The sequence below is a fragment of the Cystoisospora suis genome (genome assembly GCF_002600585.1).
Source record: "Cystoisospora suis strain Wien I chromosome Unknown contig_472, whole genome shotgun sequence".
NCBI lineage: Eukaryota > Apicomplexa > Conoidasida > Eucoccidiorida > Sarcocystidae > Cystoisospora > Cystoisospora suis.
The window spans coordinates 52,881-72,725 of NW_027153273.1; the positions used below are offsets into that span (position 1 = coordinate 52,881).

A 19,845-nucleotide genomic window follows, 5' to 3' on the forward strand; every position below is an offset into this window, starting at 1 on the left:
ATCTATCTATCTTTGATCTATTGATCTGTTCATCTATGTATTTCTCTATCTTCAATTCTCCTAGTTCTCATACGTCTTGGTCACTATGCAGCCATCGACTCTGTTATACATCTTGCCTACATACTACGGTATGGTTGTAGTCGGGCTTGCATCCAAGACGAGAAAAAGTATGTGGAGAGAAAACTGGTCGAGGGCATTTTCGGTATGCCTTTGCGACCTTTTACATCAAATAGCTGAGAAAGGTAAGCGTAACCTCGCCCCGTCTCAACAGATACCGACGTGCAGAGGATAGCACTTCTTCATGTGTGTCCTTGTACTAATAATCGAGGCAGGAAGGAGGCCACAGAATAGAAAGACAAAATGCCATGTCCAAGCGAGAGCAAACCACGCTACAGCTCATCATCTCTTGCATGCCTAGGCTCCTGCCTGTATCGTATCAGTCCGATAGTCATCTCACTTAAATCGGGACAGGAGCGCCAGAGCGCAGCCTGTGGATGTAGGAGACATGTATGTAGATGTAGTAGATTCCGTGTGAGGCCGTAACTTATTTCCTTTGCATACTTCGAAGATTCAACGACTCAGCATATTCCGCAGACTGTGCTCGCCACCTCCGTATCAGGGTGGCGTTCATGAGAAGAACAAGGCAGAAAAACATGAAGACCATCCCCACCTCCTCTTGTCCTTCACCTAATGTATGCATGTATGTTCATGGAAGATGTGAAGTGAGGCGTTTGTTTTGGTATAGTTTGGTCCTTTCGTTTTTTTTGTGCTCTCCGGGCGCATACATGCAGCCGGTTTGGTGTTTGCAGGGAGCGCTGCGTACACGATCACAGCTAGCTGGTCAACTGTATGGACAGCGCTTCTTTCTTTGCTAATTCTCCATAAGCGCCTGGCGGGTTACCAGTGGCTGGGCATCCTTCTCATCTGTATAGGATTTTCACTCAAGGCTATGCAAGTCAACTTCTCGGAAACCAATCATGAAGCCATAGGGGTTCTTTTAACTCTCATCGCCTCTGTCCTGGTATCAAGTCACACATCACCCACGTCCACTGTCCGCTCCTCACGTGTAGCTTCTATCCATCTACAGACGTGTTCAAATAGATACATACATCAGTGCGTAGAACCCATTCTCGGGTTCCTGTCTGTCTATCTAATCTGTAAGTGTTTACCCACAACAGCCACATGTGCGGCATGTGACGTTAGAGGACACATGTTTACGTATCTGTATGTATTTGCAAATTAAGATCACACTACCAGATACGCACTTACGGTGTATTTGTACTCTTAGTAGCAGGAGCGTACATATCTGACGAGGCTCCGCTTCAGATATATGTACATATGCACTTGGACGTTTTCAAGAGCGCATGCATGCAATTGTGAGGCACCAGCGTTCCTGTGACACGGCTTCAGAGAGATGAAGTTCGATAGACTCGCAAAAGCGCCTGCGTTTCTCACCAGCACCTCCGTCATGACGGGAGGCCAGGCGCTTGTCAACTAAAATTTGTGCGTGTGTGCACGTAGCAATCAGAACGATGGAAACATTTTACCACAGCAGACCGGGGAATGGCTCAGCTTGCCTTTCATTCGAACAATTGGGAGTCCTACACTGGGCTGCTTGCATGCGTTTTCTCTCGCGACTTGAAAATCAATCAGAAAGAGCAGCAGTTCTGATCAGTCTGGTGAAGTATTTTGAACGAGGCAAACAATTGTGGGCGCTAAGACGGCAACATACATATCTACACATACATATATGTGAATCCCTACGTAATCGGATGAAGACGTGCACGCCCGTGCCCGCCGTGTCTACATTCCTTCCGACCTCACTTTGGTTTGTCTTGTGCTGACCGGCTCTGCCATTCTGCTACAGCACGGACTTTCTTTCGTCCTCAACGAGATGTTTTTAACAGGAGACGCAAGGATGGAAGGGCCTAATCTCGTGGGTATGTGCGGGTGAGTAATATGACAGGACAGACGCTTCGATCTTTCTGCATCGTTGTTGTTCTGCTTGTCTTCCTCAATCTCTATGAGCTAAGCCCATATGGATATCTCTTTCGCTTCCGTGGCTCTCCCTCTCTCTCGATCTATGAATAGATTTCACCTCTCGATGGATAAAGGACAATAGCCACGACGCTGTCCGTTGTGTCTCTTCTGTCTTTGTCTGCATATATGTATGCGAAGCTGTTTCTATTCGTACCTAGAGATATCGACCGACCCATATTCATGCGTCTACCTAACTAGTCGAGGATTTTTTGTGTCGGGATACGACGAAAAAGGGTGTACAGCTTCGAGGTCCTGATAGCGTGTGCCCCTCTGACTTCTGTACCTTTCACCCTTCTTCGATTCAGTCTCATCAGCAGCAGCTTCTTAACCGTTTGGATGCTGATCTGGACGATACCACAATGGGAGACGCGCGTTCTTCAGCCTGTCGAGGCAACAAACGGCTCGATACCGGTACGCTGCAAAATGCTTTCCACTTCCTCCATACTGCTTTACTTACTGAATCTTTCCAGTCATTCTCACAGAGACTCTACGTCGCATGCCTATATATATATATATACATACGCATATGTGGCAAGGATATCGGACATGATGGATGTTCATAGTGTAGTCCGGGGCAAGGAGCTTGAGCGACATCTGCTCCCCTTCAAGTATCGGAATAAGAACCTTGCTTCAGTCTTTCTTGATTCTTGAGACCATCCCTCTCTCTTCTGTATGAATGGATGTACGTCTCTTTCTTTGTACGTGTAAATCTATGCCTGTCTGTAGATGGCGAGGCCCCCTAAAAGGGAAAAACGCCTGCATGAGGCATGATTCATGCCATCCGCTCACGCTGTACCTCCACCGTCGGAATAGAGATCTTCGAATGGAAGACCTCTTCGTATCGCTTTCTGATTTCACAAATGCGAATATGCTACAGTCACCCGTTCTCAGTTTGCATGTTTTTCCATGCATAGTTTTCTTCTTTCATTCCCTTGTGTAATGATAGCCGCTCGTCTTGCTCTCCCTGCCACGCGCTCCAACTTACCCCTGCGCCGGTGTCTGTCCATCTGTTTGTTCTACTCATGAATGTGTCCTCTTAGTATTAGCAATCCCTATGTGCACAACTACGGGCTAGAGATGTGCCTGCCTTGTCATCATTGCATGTGCCTGCCTTGTTCTAGGCTATCATCTTTGGGTATGTCGCGCTTCTACTCCTCGCCATCCTCCGCTCAGCAACACTTTGGTATTTGCTCCAACATGTCGGCGCTGTGTCTGCTGGCGTTCTCAAGGTATGTGAACATGTATACAGAGAGAGGACGATGAAGATATCAGGAGACAGGGGACTTGCTGATTCTTTCTTCTATTCATCTTCTTGCTTTACGTCCATCTGTTGATAACTGCTCTCCTTCTTGTCTTTCTCGTCTTTCTGCTATCATGCGTTTCTTGTCTGTACTGACATAGTCATGGAGGGTTCCGCTGCCTTCTGTAACGAACTGGAATCTCTTCTCTTCTTCTCGCCCCCCATCTGGTGTACGCTGGCGCTTCGGCGTATTACACGCTGAGATACAAAGGCATCTTCGTATACTTCCCTAGCACGACGGACACCGAGCCGAGTGTCGCTCTCTTTCTCAACGAGGCAGCCGAGGGATAGTGGAAAACAGGAGGGGGGAAGCCTATTCTAGAGGAGTCCTCCGTGGAACATACTCATGTATGAACGTCTGCGTACACGAGTTGGCGCGTGGTGTTTCTTCTGACGTTTTCTCTCCAGCGTAGGTGCCTCTTATGGGGGTTTGTTGCGGTCTCTACTCTGTATGTGCACTTGGAAAAGAGGAGAAAAATGAAGAGTACATGAAGTCGTACCTATGTATGCTAGTACGTCGATCTCAGCCTGTTCTGAAGGCGTCTTCTTCTCAATGGCCTCCTGATAGGATTAACGACCGGGAGGCTTCACGTTTTTTACCAGTCATCTCCATTGCCCATCTATCTCTCTTTTTCCAGGGAGCAAGGACAGCAGTGGTCTTTGTGTTGAGCCACTACTTCTACTGCCATCTACAAGAATCTCAGTGCTTGACGTCCGTCAAAGCCCTCTCTGCTATGACTGTAAGTCTCGCTGATCGTGGGAGGTGAGGGATGAGACGTTGATGTGCTGCTTCGATCACGGAGAAGAAGCTATATCTATTCACACCACTGCTGGGTAGACGTCTGCCGCGTGATTGGATATAGTCCCTTTTCTCTCTCTATCTACGGTGTCCGCTTCCATTCCTCACACTCTGTTCATCTTCTCGCCCACTTTTCTCCCTCGATGTCTCAACTAGAAGCGTTTCGTAGAAGCTTCCACAAAGGCCGATAGACTGTGTTGAGGGGCGCTTTTCACTCCCACACACATACTCGTAGGCACGAAGGCACTTTCTGGCCTTGTCTCTTGACTTTGTTTGTGTGTACACCAGAGATATACGTTGCTTTGAGACCGTCAACCTGACGACGCCTCGCCTTACCTCATAAAGACCTCCTATGTATCTGTGCTTAGCCCTTCTACTCGGATTTCTATCTATTCACATATATATGTGTACAGCTACGTGCTGATACATGTTTTATACATTACTCTCTCTCTCTCTCCGTACACATATATATTTGCATGACATGATAGGTACAGACGATGCTCCTGTATGTTCAAACGTTTATCGCGATCTTCAGACACATCTAGCTTCGGAGGAATGTGTGCTGCTGTGGTGGATGTGTTTTCCGCAGTGTGTAACAGGGGTGATGATTTACTCAGGATTTGGCTATTCCTTTGTAGCGAAGTCTGTCGAAGCTTTGTCGTCGGCGAGTCTTTCTTCTTATAGTCCAGGAGAGACTGATGGGCAGGGAGACGGGCAGGGGGGACGTTGGAGGCTGTGGAGAAAGAGAGATGTTTCTTCTTCTTTTTCTTCTGGTCATACGGCGGGTTGTTCTCCACCCAATATGGAAGTTTCTTCATGTTCCATCGCATCGTCTCAGCCTCTTCTTAAGTCCGTGAGGAATCCGACAAACGAACTGCCACAGAACACAAGTCGAGGAGAGTCAAAAGACGGTCAGAATGACTCTGACGACGATTTGCCATCTTTCAAAGTAGGAAGTCTAGTACGAGAAGAAGAGGCTCTGGAAATAAAGGATTTCATGATCTAAGCACAGGGACAAGTCCCAGAGGAAGGAGATATGCCGATTCCCATGGAGAACGGTATTATCAGTATTGATCCTTTGTCGGAGGTCTTCTTTTCTGTTGTCAAAGCTAACTCGTTTTAGTCAGGAGCAATGAAGAACGACATCTTAAAGAACAGGAGAGGAAAAAAGGTGTGATCCTTGTGCACTTTTCTATTCTCCGAGTTGCTCTTCATGCTGACGACAGCCCAGCAGGAGATATTGAAGTTCTGAAGGCAGTTTCGAAAAAGTCTATGAAGGATGATTTCGGTGAAAACTTACTAGCTTCTTTCAAGAGAGAAAAAAGCTTAGTATGCGAAGAAGCTCAGGAAGGAAGAAAAGAATCTATGATCTAAAGAACCACGATATCAAAGAGTAGGAGAGGGTTGATGAAGGCGGGAGAGACCAGCAGGGTAGAGGGGTGAGCGACTCACAGAACAGCCTATGTACATGTGCGGGTGTATCTCTCACTCATCAATTGGTGGGATCCGTGGTTCTTTTTCCGCATGCAGTCGTATCTTCTTAAAAAGCAGGGGCAAAAAAGGAGTCCAGAAGGACACCTTCTTTGACTTAACTGACATTGGTGTTGAATTTTTTCCTGTCTAGTTTTTTAGTGGAAAGATAAACTCTGCTCCAACTCTGCTCTATGTGTGTGGAGGTCTACGTCCTGAACTCGGATGCTGTCTCTCTCTCTCTTTTGTTGTTCTTCTCCCTCGGTACTTTCCTCTCCGCGTTGGAGGGGACGTCTCCTGCGTGCATGTATGCATGCAGTTTCTTCTGATAATGCCTCTGGTCACCAGTGCTTTCTCCCAGCTGTTGTGGATACCATATTGTCCCAGCCACAAAGAGAGGTGGATTTTCTTCTTGAATGAAGGTTTATGAAGGGTATAGAACTAGTAAACAAAAATGTCTTCTGTCAAGAAAAGTCTTCCTACTGTTAAATTTCTTCGTAATGACGAGCGACAGAAGAGCAACGCGGAGCAAGAATGGCTTTACGAGAGATTGAAAACATTTTCTCTCAGACTCTCCATGGTTTTACGCCCTGCATACGAACCTTAGCAGTGTACCTACACCTCACCTCCATCCAGCAACACGGGAAATCACAGCAACAGATAGAAATGTGCCCCGACATCTCGCCTCACTCTCTTCGTTTCTGCCACACACCGGTCCCGGCCTTTTTCTTTCTTCGACAAGCATGACAGCGGCCCAGCTTGAAACTCTGTTGAAGGCGGTTAGAGAGACACACACCAGACAAGAGAAAACTGAAATCTCTCCTTTTAGTCTGTTCTGACCATTCACTACAGAATCCACGCTTGCGTCGTGCGTTCCACCGGAAACTTGACAGAACCGCAAAAAGATGTTTGTTTTCACACGCAAGAATAACTCACGGTTTTGCTCGGCAAACCCAAAAGGACAAAAACGGGTCATATGCAAACTTCGACGTCACTAGACTCCGGTGTACAGACACCACGCACGAGATGAAGAAGGGCAAACTTGACAACTTTTGCCGTCCGCAGCCTTAAGACACTTCCCTTCACCTGTAACTACACCTAAAAAGTCGACTATTCCACCTCCCCCTCCACCTAGTGCTACAGATGCTTGTCTTTCTACCTCCTCAGTTGAAATCCAATCACATGCCTTGTTTCCCAAACAAGGGAAACCTCCTCCATGCTGACGACTATTATGACGCGTCTCTCCGACGCTCGACCACCAGCAGCCCCTTCTACCGTCACAACGAGATCCATTCACATAAGTGTCTAGCATCGTAAAAGTTGAAGGAAGAGGGAGAGAGAAGATATCGTCGAATCTTAGAGAATTCTGAGACCTGAAAACTTCACAAAACTGAGTAAATCGCCAGAATTCCGTCCACCAATACTCATGTAATGAAAAGAGATCTGGAATGATTTGAAGGAGTTTTTGAACCAGCGGCGATTTTTGGTTATTGATCTTAATTCCTCGTCTTTCTCCTGGGAGACAAGCAATCTTTAAAAACGGGTTCGATGCCGTCTCATCGGGACGTGTACATACACCACAACGCTCGAAGATGTCTACGGCTATTTCCAGAAACTTCTGAGCGTATAGAAGCCACATCAGGATCTTTCTTTTTCTCTCACGAATACTCCACAGATCCTCATTTCTCGAAGCCGTCCATTTTCTTTTCTCCCTCCTACTGCTAAGACAAACGTCATCTTTGAACTCATTCACTTGGTCCTCTCTACCCTCTTCATCTTCCTCTTCTTCTCTATCCTCCTCATTTCTCTCTCTCTTCCCTTCCTGATGAGAAGGAGCAGGGACACGACGACTACTCTTTCGTCTCCGCGTGGAACCTGAGGAGGGGCCTGTTCTTTCCTGCCTTCTGATGCCTTCGAGACTCTCCCTAACACACGCCCAAATTCTTCCTAAGACGAACTCGCATGTAGCTAACACGCTAAGCAACCTCGTAGCCGTATCTAGGGATAAACAATGAAAGACTTCGCTGAAGAGGTACTTCAAAACTACTGAACAGCTGCCTCCCTTCTGCAACAGAAACAGATCTTCTTCTTTCTCGTCCTTCTTGACCTTCTGTCTACATAAGGATGAAATCTCTAACTCTTCCTCAAGAAAGTTTGTGGAGGGATATAACGAGAGGAAGGAAGCATGAGACGCCAGTCCACGAAGAAACGCTTGGGTGAGACGATAAGAAAACTGCGGCTGCGATACTTCTAAGATCTCTCTAAACCAAGCAAAAGAAGATGCTTCAACACCTCCATCTCTTTCTTCTTCTACATCATCATTGTCATCTTCCCCTCTTGATGAAAACGGTTGTCGTCTTTCAAGAGCGAATCTTTCGTTCTGCTTTCTCCTCTCAAGGGCCTGAAGCCGCCAACAACGACGAATCAGGGCACAGAGAAGAGCATAGCTGTCATCCTGAGATAGATACTTCGAGTTCTCTTGATCCTTCGACGTCTTCGTGACAGTCAAGGGAAAGTAGAGTTCGCTTCTTCTCTCTTGTTGTTTCTTCCAGACCTTCAAAAACTTCTTAACATTCTCAAGGATCTTCTTGTCCTCTTTGAGGCCTAGCGTCAATTTTCCCTCGTTCTTATCGGATGGGTGCCATCTGGCAGAGGTATCATGATAAAGCGAAGGCATTTTATGATCTTCCTCCTCCTGCTCCTCCTCGTCTTCTTCTTCGTCTTCTGACTCTTCTTCTCCCTCCTCGAACGAGAACATCTGCGCAAGGTGCCTGGACAAAGACAAGCACATTGTCTCTTCTTCCTTCTTCTCGTCTTGCTTCTCCGCTTTCCCACGTGTGAGCTGTGAGAGTAAAATCGTCTTCATCTTCTGGTCCGTCACGTCGCCGGTGCTGTCTCGTCGTCTCCACCCCGTCAGCAGAGACACGGTCTTCAGAACCTCATGCTTGTTATCATGAACTAAGAGGAACAGTCGTACACACGGGTAAGTATCATGGGCATCTTGTATGAGATGGCAAAGATCTCGTGAGACTTGCTTCAAGCTGGAAAGAAAAATGATCTCTTCTCTATCTTCGCCAGCCTCAGCATTCAGAACCATACTAGATAAGGAGTCAACTATAATCAATTTGATCAGACTTGCTGTGACGGCAATTGTCTCTTGAAGAACTAGTATGTCTTCTTGTCTTCGTTTTCCTTCTCGCTTTGCTTTTTTCTTCTGTTGGAGGAGAAGCTGCACAAGCGCGGTGTACGTACACCTCAGCAACCACAACCGATGATTTCGGTTCTCTTCGATGTGGTGTACCTTAGTCACTGACTCTCCTCCGGCTTTTTTTTCTCCTGCACCTCGTACCTGCCAAGGAAATAAAACAGATCGCAAGAGAGATCTCTGTTTCGCTAGTACATGAGAGTCAGCCACAAGGAGAGACTCGGAAGAGGACGAAAATTTCTTTCGCCTCGGGTTCTGCTGATCTATCTCTTTTCCTTCTCCGTTCCTCGTTTCATCATGATCCTCCGTTGGGTCACAATTCCCGGCTGCAAACTGAAGTAAACAGGCTGAAGGAATCGAAGCCTCTTCTCGTAAAAGAACTGCAATCTCGGGGAAGAGACAGCCTGAAAGAAGCTCAAGTGACTTGTTGACATCCCTGTCGTGCCAGCTCTTATGATTACTTGTGTGAAGAGAGAGAATATCATCTTCACCTTCTTCAACACTCTGCGTTGAAGGAGGCTGTCCCTCTTCTGTCGGAGACTTCATTTCCTCGTTATCATGGTCACGTCCCTTCTCTCGTTTGCTGAGATTGCTCATCTTCTTTCCTTCTTCGTCTTCTTCCTCTACATCCTCTTCTCCGTCAACATCGAGAACGAATTCCACGGTATTGTTACTATCCTCCAAAGTCAAAGGAGACGGTGACGATGAGGTGTACGGACACTCGGTATCTGCAGTGACACTGGGACTGTTTCTGTTGTTGAGTTCGGTCACAGGCTCTGACAAATAAATGGCACGGAGAAAGAGTGAGAAGAGAAGAAGAAGATAAGAGTTAACACAGCACTCCGCAAAGATATTCTTCAAAACTTTCTGAACCTCAGCTAACTGTGATAAGTGCCTTCTTTTCTCTTCTTCTTCTCCATCCTTTCCTTCTCCCTCTCCCTGTTCTCCAGGAGACGACGACTGTGAAGAGACAGCGTGAAGGAGCTGAACCTTCCATTCGTACACTTTAAAGAGAGGCTGGATAGCCGTCGATTGATGCAGCATCGAAGTTAGCAGATTTTGAAAAGGTGAGAGGACAGCCAAAGACGAGTCATGAAGAGAAGAAGAACAAGAGGACGTCTGAGCAGTCACGGATGCCTGGAGATTCAAACAGATCATTAAGGACTGATATAGAAAACAATGGAGATTTGCATTGATCGAGATATCATCCTTTTCGTTTCGTAGTGTCGAGGAATCCTTTTCTTTTTCGCCTTCTCCTCTTCTTCTCACCTCATCGTCCACCCCTCCCCCACCCCTGTTCGATAGTTCTCTTTTCTTTGTCCGCACTTCATCTCTTGGACTTCCCTTCTCACTCAGTTTCGATAGAGCACCCTTGAATACAATTGCTAGTGCTTCTCCTTGACACTTAAGACTTTTGACCTCCTCACTCTGGTCTGATACATCACTTTTGCGCATCGTATCAGCCTCGCCATCAGGTGTTACAGATTTACTGTCATTCTGATTCTTCTTTTCTTCATCCGCATTAGCTGGCGAGGAGGAATAAAGAAGTCGTTGTTTTCTTCCTTTTGCATTTTGTTCCTCGAGAAGACTTGCCTGGATGGCTTTCAGAAGAGTCAGCGATTCCAGTTTGAGAAGTTCAACCCATAGAGATACACATTTAGGAGAGAAACGCAGACTTTGAAGGAGAAGTCTCCTTGCCGCATGAATCTCTCCTTGAGCGAGAAGTCGGTCAGCAGACAGAATCCACAAGGAAGGACACCTGGGGTGTCTTTGAACCGCTTGGAAAAGAAACCTTTGAAGGAGACGTGAGGCCCCAATCTGTAATAGAAGATCAATGGATGTGTACCATAGAGGTAAAGAAGATGAATGTTTATGGAGCATGCGTAAAATGAGAGCGTAGATACGCCTGATGCCTGTCCTTGTAACCGCACTCAATGTGTCACGGAGTCTCGAGACTCTCCTTTCCTTTGAAGCTATCTTTCTTTTCAACTGATTCTTCTTGACGTCCGACGCTAAGACGACTGGAGTATCTTTATGTTTTTTCTTCTTCTTTTTCACAGAAGAGAGCTTCTCATCACCCACACTTTCCTTCTCGCCCTTTGAGAGAAGGTGATAGTTTCTACGGTACATCTTTAACGCGGTCTGAGTTGTATGAAGAAGAGATGTACATCGATGTCGTAACAAGGATAAGAGATTTGCTTCATACTGTATGTACATCAAGAAGTTACGAGAAGACACGTCTCCCCCTCCTGAAGCACCACCACCGCCAGAGGAAGACATACAGGAAAACTCATAGTTTCTCCTCCGTTTGATAACTTCGCGAACTTCGTCTTCCTCTAATACACCCCGTGAGATGAGATCCTGCAACTCATCTACGGCGTCCTCGAGTCTCCTCTGAATTACCTGAGCCATTCTTGCAAAGGTAAAAGAGTGGACCAAAGCTATCTCCTTTGCCAACTATACTTCTCCACAACGGAGCAACCCAGAGATACAGAAAGGACTTGTACACGCCATAGAATAGAAGTATGACCCGTTGCAGTCTCTTGGAGAGAGACCCCTTAGACAGAGGAAAGCGGTTGGAACCCGGAAAGGAAAGAAAAGAGAAAAAGAAGAATACAAAAATGGGGAGACCATACAATGCGAAGCGAGAAGGAACAAGTGAGATCAATACATTTGACAAAGAAGCGAGGAAGAAAGAAGTCGATGATGGGGATGTGGGGGGCAGGACGCTGTGGCGGCGACAGGAAACAGAAGAAGGCGAGAGAAGAAAAAGAAGATCTGTAAATGGTAGATGTGTACACAGAGACACAGCATGCAAGAAGAAATTCGGAAGAAAGAGAGGAATGAGAAAAGGAGAAGGAGACAGAAGAGAAGAGGGGAGAAAGAAAGGACGAAGTTAGACTCGTGACGGTTCATTGCATGCAATCGATTCTGCACAGTGTTGTTGCTGTTGCATGCATTGGAGTCGTCTCTTCGACGTCCCCACTACTAGTGACACAACAAAAGAAAAGCAATTGCCCCGAATGTTATCAACACATTGCCCCTCTCTCATCATCATTTGGCAGGAGAGAAAGGCAGCTCAGGACCATAGGAAGGAAAGAAAGAGAAACATTCTTTCACCAAGGACCAAAGGAGGGGGGAGAGAAAGGATGACAGCCGCCTTCTATACACATCCGTGTTGTCCTTTTAGTTGTCTGTGGCTCTCATCCGGATTGTCTTGAGGAATTCTCCGAACCAGCGACGAGGATGAAAAAGCCCAAGGAGCTTTGGGAGAAAATGGCGATGAGGCAGGTCGTCATCGATGAGGAAGCCAAAAACGAGATGATTTCCAAAATATCAATCAAGAATATACATCAACTATAACACGCTCCTTCCTCCCCCTCTTAAGAAATTGGATGGCAGATGGCCATTCAGAGGTCAGCAGTGTATCCGCAGTTCGAGTGTACCTGCACCCGGCAGGTCTGCTTCAGGTGTATATACACCCAAGAGAGATCAGGTGTATGTAAGCCTAAGTGACTCCGGGTGTATGTACACCGAACTGACTTCAGGTGTATGTACACTTAGTTGACTTCAGAGTGCATCCTGCCAACAGATCAAGTGTATACACACATGGTCGAAGTCAGGTACACGTGTAGCCAACAGCATACCTCACTTTTATCGCCTTTTAAGCAGTCTTTTGGATTGCATCTGAGTTCTAGGCCGATCCTCTCGCGTTCTTTTCCCTGATTTTCTTCTCTTGAGGACTAACTTGCTCTCCCTTTTCTCGGAGGGACTCCTCCTGAGAGTTAAGTCCCACAGTACGGAAGAAAAAGGACTCCACGCTTTTTCTTTTCTTGGTTCTTTTAACGTCAAGTGATTAAACCTTCACATCCTCTGCCAGACCTTTCTCCTCTCGAAAGCCGAAACTTTTTGAAGAGTACTTCTTTCGCTCCTTCTTCTTCCTTTCTTCTAAGGCTCTCACTTGCGTCCGCCTCTTTTGCCGACAAGAGAAGAACCTCAAGAATTTGTTGCCTTGTTTCGTCTTTTTCTTTGTTCTTCAAGATCAGAAAGAGAGTGAGTGAAAATGGTGAGGCGGAAGAGCAGGTGGATCATCGGTTTACTTCTATGGGAAGAAGAGGAAGAGAAGGCAGAAGAGAACCATCAGCAGAGCGAAAGCCATAAGGACAAGAAGGCGACTATCGATCGGCTTACGTCTTCCACTTTCCAAGATGTAAGCTTGGCGAAATGTTTCTTTTTCTCTCTCCAATCATCCTTGTGAAATACGCACGTGTGTACATCATCTAATACATGCTTCAGATGAGAATAGTGATGGAGTTTTTATCTCGCGAATCCTCAAGCAAGGAAAAGGGGCACGTTGCTCCCACCTGAGAACCTACACGAACGTCTGGGCATGTCTATAAACACATATGCAGACAGCTGGGTTTACTTCTGATCACATTTGTACATATATATGAATAGATAGATATATGGAGAGATACTTGTATGTATATTGATAGCTATCTGTTCACTCACCTATGCGAAGGCATACAATTTCCTCGGGTTTCCATGAGGCTTCTCTTCCTTCTTCAGTTACTCTTGTCGTGTTGAAGACTCGTTCCTTTCATCTTTTTCTCTCTCCTCCTCTCACTCTTCTCTCTATTCTCTCCTGGCTGACAACAAGTTCATTGTTTTTCTTCTTTCTTCTTGTCCCTTCTGTTACCTTTCTCATATCATACACCGAGACCTAAAAGGCCTCTATCTTTCTTTCTCTGAATATGATCTTACTGCTCTCCTTTCTCCTCATGTACATCTGAAGACACTGGGCCGGTGGCACCTTGACCTACATCTGTATTGTGCAGACATGTATAGAAACAGTAGATCTACAGATATTATACATACGTCGCAAGGACGCCTGTGACGGTCTAGGCTCTCTCTCCCTCCCTCTGTATATACGTATATATGTTTATGTGTACGGAGATCGACACAGATACCTATCTCTATGTGTATCGTAGCGACAGCCTTGTCATTTGATCTCTCCCTCTGTCTCTTTTTTCGTAGGTATTGAAGAATGCTGTAGGAGAGTGTTGGGGTGCGATAGGCATGGCCTATCTTTCTTCATCTCTTCGTGTTGCCTATCTCGGCAAGGGAATCGGAAAGTCCCCTCTCTTTGTTATTCAAACTGAAAAGGTTAGTCTCTCTTGGTACGGAGATGTCCATGGGTGTGGTGTTTCAAATATATATATATATATGTATGTGTAGGCATATGTGTACATACACATTTGTCTATGTATGGGGAGACCCTCCTGCGGAGACAAAGTGAAGAAGCTCTTCCAGCTTTCTTCGTGATACCGATTTGAGTGTACCTACACTAGTACTTGTGTAATCTCCCCTTCACCTTATCTTTCGCTTGGGGTGAAGTCTCCTCTCTCCTCAATTCCTATCGAGTCAACCGTCTTTCTCTGCTATCAGCATCTGCCTTCAATATAGATATTCATATGCATGCAGTATTTGTTCACGTACAGCGAAGTGGGAGAGAGAAGAAATAAAGAGGTAGGTTCGGATGAGTTGTATGTACGCAGTGGTTCAGCAGTATTTCCATCGCGATCATGGTATTGATTGATCGAGAACAACTTCTTCTCTCTCTCCACTTCCTCCTTACTGTCTCTGTTTTTCTCCATCTCTTTAATGATCTTTCCTTCTCCTTCGTAGACTCGGTCCTGCCTCTCAAGATACCCCAACGTAGACACCAATGGATACGGAAATAGATGTCGTAGTAAGATGGATGAGAAAGCCTTTCTTTTATCTCCTTTTCTTCTTTTCATTAGGCGTATTGTCAAGAACTTCTAGCCGTTTTGAAAGCGATAACTCAGCTAGGTGGAAGTCGGTGCTCAATTTCTGTCTTGCATGTCAGTGGGACTTTACGTAGTGGAGTGAAATTTCTCTCACATCATATACACCAGATGATTAACACACTGTCTATACACCAGGATGGCTGCAGTGCATGCTGATCATCATCGCACTAGCGCTGTACACCACGAAGAGTCCTCTTTTCAGAACGGAAAAAGTCCAAGCGTATCCTTTGTCTTGGTCGAACTCCTCGACGAAGTTCGCTGAGAAAGCCAACCAACATTTCTTTTCTCTTCATCGTCTTTACTCTTCTTCTCCCCCTCCTTCAAAGAAAAAAGGATCAACAATCCAGGGTGAACTGTCACGACTCTCTGTCTTCTCGTACGTACATTCAAGTGTGTGTACGTACATGTATACATATATACATGCATATATATATATATACAACATATGTGTGCATCTAAATTTATGGATAGATCATCACTGTGAATGGACTAATAGAGACTATCCATACTTCTTGTCAAGATAAACAAGAGCTCATGTTTCATCGTTTTTCCTAGGCTCTCTCCTGCCGAACTCATGGTGAAAACCCCCGGGGATGGTTTCGATGAATAAATAGAATCTTGCGAAGAACTCAGAATGAACGATCACCCTCTTCATGTCTGCATGAAGACCTACCCGCTCATATATATGGTTTTCTTGTTAGCGCCTCAGCGTTACGTACTTAGCCTACATATACCCCTCTCTGACTACTACTGTTAGACACTGACTATAACGAAGGATTAAGTCTCCACGCCGAGAAGGCAAACAAATTAGAAGACGAGAAAGCTGACAATTGAGCAGCCAAGAAAGATGTGATTCTTCTGCGATTCAGACGATGTACAGGGAGAAAAGAAAAGAGAGAAAGCAAGGAATGTAAAAGACAGTCTAAGACCGATAGGTTTCCGGGGTTTGAGAGGAGAGAAAATTGAAGGACGTCTCTCTGCCCTCTCTCTCTTCCTGTGCTTTCTTTCCTTTCCATGTAGCGACGAGAGAGAGGTTTACTAGTGTAGGAAACAGGCGACACAATAGAAGAGAAGAGGGAAGAGAGAGCAACTAAAGTTTACACAGAGGTAGAGATACAGATAACTGTCCAGCTGTACTGATATCGAACGTTTGATGAAAGTCGAAAGGAGAGAGAGAATCTTTCCCTTGACAGAAATCGATCCCCCGTCATCTACTCCTGCTTGAAGAAAACTTCCTTCGCTGTGCCTCGTACGAAGCCAATACTTTGTGAAAATGTGACCGGAGCTAGTCACTGCCCATCGATGGCCTGCTTAATTGAACTCTTCCATGGACTCGTAATGAGTGAGCTTTGTATACCTACGGAAGCAAGGTATACCAAGATCCTACGCCCTTGATACCAGTTGAGTATTGCGTCCATTGGTAGATAAAACTCTTCTCTTCCTCCGAAGAGCCAAAGGCACTGAAGCGAAAAAGCAGCATTGGACTGAAGTGGGGAGATGTGAGAATCACAAAAAAATATCGCATGCACGTCAACTACGATACATCCATGCGTACATACACATACTACACTGAGCTGCTCGATCCCAGCAAGATCCAAACAGTCCGAAGGTAATAAGTTGTCCTTCAGTGACTCACATACTCCTGAGATGAGCAAGAGAAGAAGAGACACCGAAGAAAATGATCTCCAGGAGTTCTACATTGGCGTCAATGTTTAGGCAACAAGAGGAAGATACAGAGATGTAGTGAGGGAGGAAAAAGGCATCAAGTGAACACAGGAGAGACAGGAGGGCAGTAGTAGTGCTAATAGCCGCGCTAGTGAGCGATTCCACTCTTATCGCTTGGCGCGCTGTTGCCATGTGCACATCCCCACCTGCCGACACTGAGAAGAGACGATGAAAGACGACCTGGAGGTACTGGCGAAGGTTGCAAGGTGGTCGTATCAACATGACCCACATACTTGCCGAGAAGACACCTAGGACACACAGAGATCGTGTTGTGTATGTCTATAGACATACACGAAAAGACGACAATTCCATATGAATCGATCCGCTTCCGGTTCGCCTTTCGTTGCCTTTGTTGAGGTCGTTGTCTCTAGAAACGCCTCCCAGTATAGAACCGGTTGACTTGACGATGAAAAGATCCCTCGGAGATACCATTTGGCCAGCGCTTTCTCTTCTTATAGTATTTTAAACCAAAGTGTACTGAGGCGACTCCAGCGATTCCGAGAAGGACCCCTGCCCACTTTGACAAGGTTGTTTTCCATCGAGATGACCTTCTTCCTTTCTCTTTTTCAGCTGGTGAAGATATCTGTTTCTCCTCTTTGTCTTCACTCTCTTCTTCAGGCGGAGGAACAGAGCCGTCTTCAGAGTCACCAGTGACCTTCTTCTCGCTTTCTTGGCTACGATCTGAATGAGTAGACGTAGACAAGCTAGACAAAGATTCATCATCTTCGTCGGTGGCTTCAGGTGACTCAAAAAGTTGGTCTCCTTCGTGTTTCTCCTTTTCTCCTTCTTCATCAGTTTTCTCCTCCATCTTCTTCTTCTCCACAACAGAAGAGACTTCACCACCGTTTTTCTCTGAAGAAATCTTTTCCTTGAAAGAAAGTTCACCTGGTACTTTATTCTCATAGTCACTAAGAATAACCGGAGCTTCTTGTGGAGTTAAAGGCCGGGAAGAAGAAGATCGACCGTCCGACTTCTCGTTTCCTTCTTGAGGTCTACTTAAAGACTCATCTGAAGAATCTTTCCTATCTAAGAACTTCTCCAATAGCTCTCTTTCTTGCTTGCTAAGTTTTGATAGTTTGGTCATCATCCGAGCCATCTTCCTCTTTTCCTTATCCTTCCTGTTCTTTCTTCCTTCCGCGTCGCTCTCCCTCCTCATCTGCTTCTTTTGTCTCTTTTCAGTCATAGCCCTCTCCACCTTCTTCTCATTTTCCCCCTTCTCCTCTTCGCTCTCCGGCTTCTCTGGCTTCCTCTCCTCTTTCTCCTTCCTATCTTCTTTCTCCTTTTCTTTCTCCTGCTCCTCTCCCTTTTTCTCCTCCTCCTTATCTTCCTTCTCCTCTTCGTTGTCCTTCCTGTTCTCTCTTCCTTCGACTATACTCTCCCTCCTCTTCTGCTTTTTCTCTCTCTGTTTAACAGTAGCCCCCTCCACCTCCACCTCATTTTTATTCGCCTTCTCCTCCTTTTGGTTCTCCTGCTTCTCCTCTTCCGTGTCTTCCCTGTTCTCTCTCCCTTTGGCTGTAGTCGTTCCCCACCGCCGCGACCTCTCCCTCTGCTTCTTGCCTCTCTCTTCAACCATGGCCCCCTCCATCTTCTCCCCTTCGTCGTCCTCCCTCTTCTCTCCCTTCTCCCTTTTCACAACCTTCCTTTCCTCGTTCTCCTTGTTCTCTTCCTTCCACTTCTCTGTGTCCTTCATGTTCTCTCTCTCTCTGGATGTAGTCCTTCTCCTCTTCTTCTGCTTCTTGTCTCGGTCTCCGGTTATGGGCCCCTCCACCTCCTTCTTCTCATTGTTCTTCTTCTCCTCTTCCTTTTCGCACTTATCCATTTGCTTTTCCTCCTTCTCCTTGTCCTCTTCCTTCACATCCTGCTTCTCCTCCTCTGTCTCTTGAATTTTATCAGACACACGATGAGTGACTTCCCCCTCACCCTCTGTCCTTCCCTCCTTCGTCATGTCCTTTGCTCCGGATCTATCAAACCCATTCCAGTAGTGCTTTAAAACGGCGTGAGTCCTCACTGGAGGAGCTTTGCCACTTCTCTTCTGATCAGCCTGATGACGAGAACGCTTGGGGGTGTGTCTTTTCTTGAGAAAGAAAGTAGCTATGAAGTTCCGAGACGGTGGACTAGTTGCTGAAACAACTACCAAGTTCGCTGTGGAGACCCAGAGAACCACAAGACTGAAAGACAGAAAACACCAGCGATAAGTCTTACAACCCGTAGCTAAAGTCTTACACATCCCGGATGTGTAAGACTTGAGCGACGGATGGGACATGGGAGGGAGGAGGAGAGAGAAAACAGAGGCTCAGCAGGTTATACACCTCGTAGAGAGTTCTTCTCCTCCGATCCTATTCATGACAAGAAAGAAATCGTCCCTAGAAGAAAAACACTGGACTGACGCTTTCTGCTGGTATGAGTGAGTGAGGCAGTTTCTGCTAACTCTGAGTCTCAATTCTTCATACCCTATTGACAAGAATGCAACCCTGTCCTGGGAAACAATCATAATTCATCAACAGAAAGAAGAGAAATCTTCCGCCCTGATCAGAAACCAATGCAAACAAACCATGCTTGCTTTCTTTTCAGAGACGAACCAGGAAGAAGACAAACGAGACCTTGTTTTCCGGTTTCTAGAAAAGAGTCTTTTCGAGTGTCATCGGAAGACTCGTGTCTCCCAATAGAAACTCATCTTCCTGCATCTGCCGGGGATAATGCCTCCTCCTCCGCCCTCTGTCTTGCATGGTCATGCGAAATTGGCCCAGCAACTAGGGCGGTTGGCATTGGGTTGATCGCTATACTCAACTACACTCTAGAACAAACCACTGTATTTTCCTCTTTCTCTCCGACAACAAATCAGAGAAGGGAGACGAGAGAAGCGAACCTTTTTTTACTCCTCCTCCCTTTTTCGACTGTCGATGCTCTGGCTGCTGGACCAGCCATGATCGATTCATGGCCGCGGATTCGCGCTCACACAGCTCTGGTTTCCTCTTTCTATTGATTTCTTTCAAAGTAGATTCAAAAGTGTGTCTGCTCGCAATCAGAAGGAAAAAGTGCGTATAATTCTTTCTGTAGTAAGCGGACGCTGTACGATGAACGCGAAACAACACACCAGAGACGGATGAAGGAATGAGTCGCCGGCTCGGTGACTCTTCTTCTTTGCTTCAAAACAAAAGAAGAAGAAAAGAAGCGACCAACCTCTTCCCTCTTCAAAAGATAATCACGTCAGTTAAAGATCTCATTATTTTTGAGAACAAAGACTGAAAGACGCGATCCATCACACTTGGATACTAATCAGAGAACATTCGTGGAAGTATGTTGTACTGGTACTGCTGAGGTCTTGAAGTCCATCCGTGCACGGACAGTAGCCGATTCCTACGTCTACCCTCTGACTGCATACACATACCGTTTGTATTGTGAATGTCCTGATACATGTAATGGGGCGGCGGCAGAGAAGTGTGTTGTCAGAGTATCCTCCTTTGCATATAGCCGT

At 46.0% G+C, this 19,845-nt stretch overlaps 3 protein-coding genes across 3 annotated transcripts in view; 2 read left to right on the forward strand and 1 right to left on the reverse strand.

Annotated features, from left to right (window-relative positions):
- The window catches only part of CSUI_001178 (transporter permease protein), a gene marked incomplete at its 3' end in the record, with an annotated part of 7,269 nt that extends 2,124 nt beyond the window's left edge, over positions 1 to 5,145 (forward strand). Inside the window, exons 2-8 of the mRNA XM_068061384.1 lie at positions 92 to 242; positions 792 to 1,021; positions 1,868 to 1,950; positions 2,346 to 2,451; positions 3,162 to 3,269; positions 3,754 to 4,080; positions 4,729 to 5,145. Coding sequence (XP_067926638.1) covers positions 92 to 242; positions 792 to 1,021; positions 1,868 to 1,950; positions 2,346 to 2,451; positions 3,162 to 3,269; positions 3,754 to 4,080; positions 4,729 to 5,145 — 1,422 coding nt within the window. The remainder of the gene's footprint in view (positions 1 to 91; positions 243 to 791; positions 1,022 to 1,867; positions 1,951 to 2,345; positions 2,452 to 3,161; positions 3,270 to 3,753; positions 4,081 to 4,728) is intronic.
- A 6,668-nt stretch (positions 5,146 to 11,813) lies between these two features.
- Positions 11,814 to 14,801, forward strand: CSUI_001179 (rpp14 family protein; the record flags this gene model as incomplete). The annotated part of the gene is made up of 3 exons (XM_068061385.1): positions 11,814 to 13,024; positions 13,852 to 13,980; positions 14,619 to 14,801. The coding sequence occupies exons 1-3, from the start codon at positions 12,878 to 12,880 to the stop codon at positions 14,799 to 14,801; spliced, it is 459 nt and encodes a 152-aa protein (XP_067926639.1). The 5' UTR covers positions 11,814 to 12,877.
- Positions 14,802 to 16,135: 1,334 nt separating this feature from the next.
- CSUI_001180 (uncharacterized protein) lies at positions 16,136 to 19,024 on the reverse strand. Its single transcript, XM_068061386.1, has one exon. It carries the CDS (start codon positions 18,631 to 18,633, stop codon positions 16,738 to 16,740), a length of 1,896 nt encoding a protein of 631 aa, XP_067926640.1. The 5' UTR covers positions 18,634 to 19,024; the 3' UTR covers positions 16,136 to 16,737.
- Between the last annotated feature and the right edge of the window lie 821 nt (positions 19,025 to 19,845).

What these genes read in the sequence shown, in the direction of transcription:
- CSUI_001180 (XM_068061386.1), bottom strand. Translation starts at nt 18,633, where the DNA reads ATGTCCCATCCGTCGCTCAAGTCTTACACATCCGGGATGTGTAAGACT.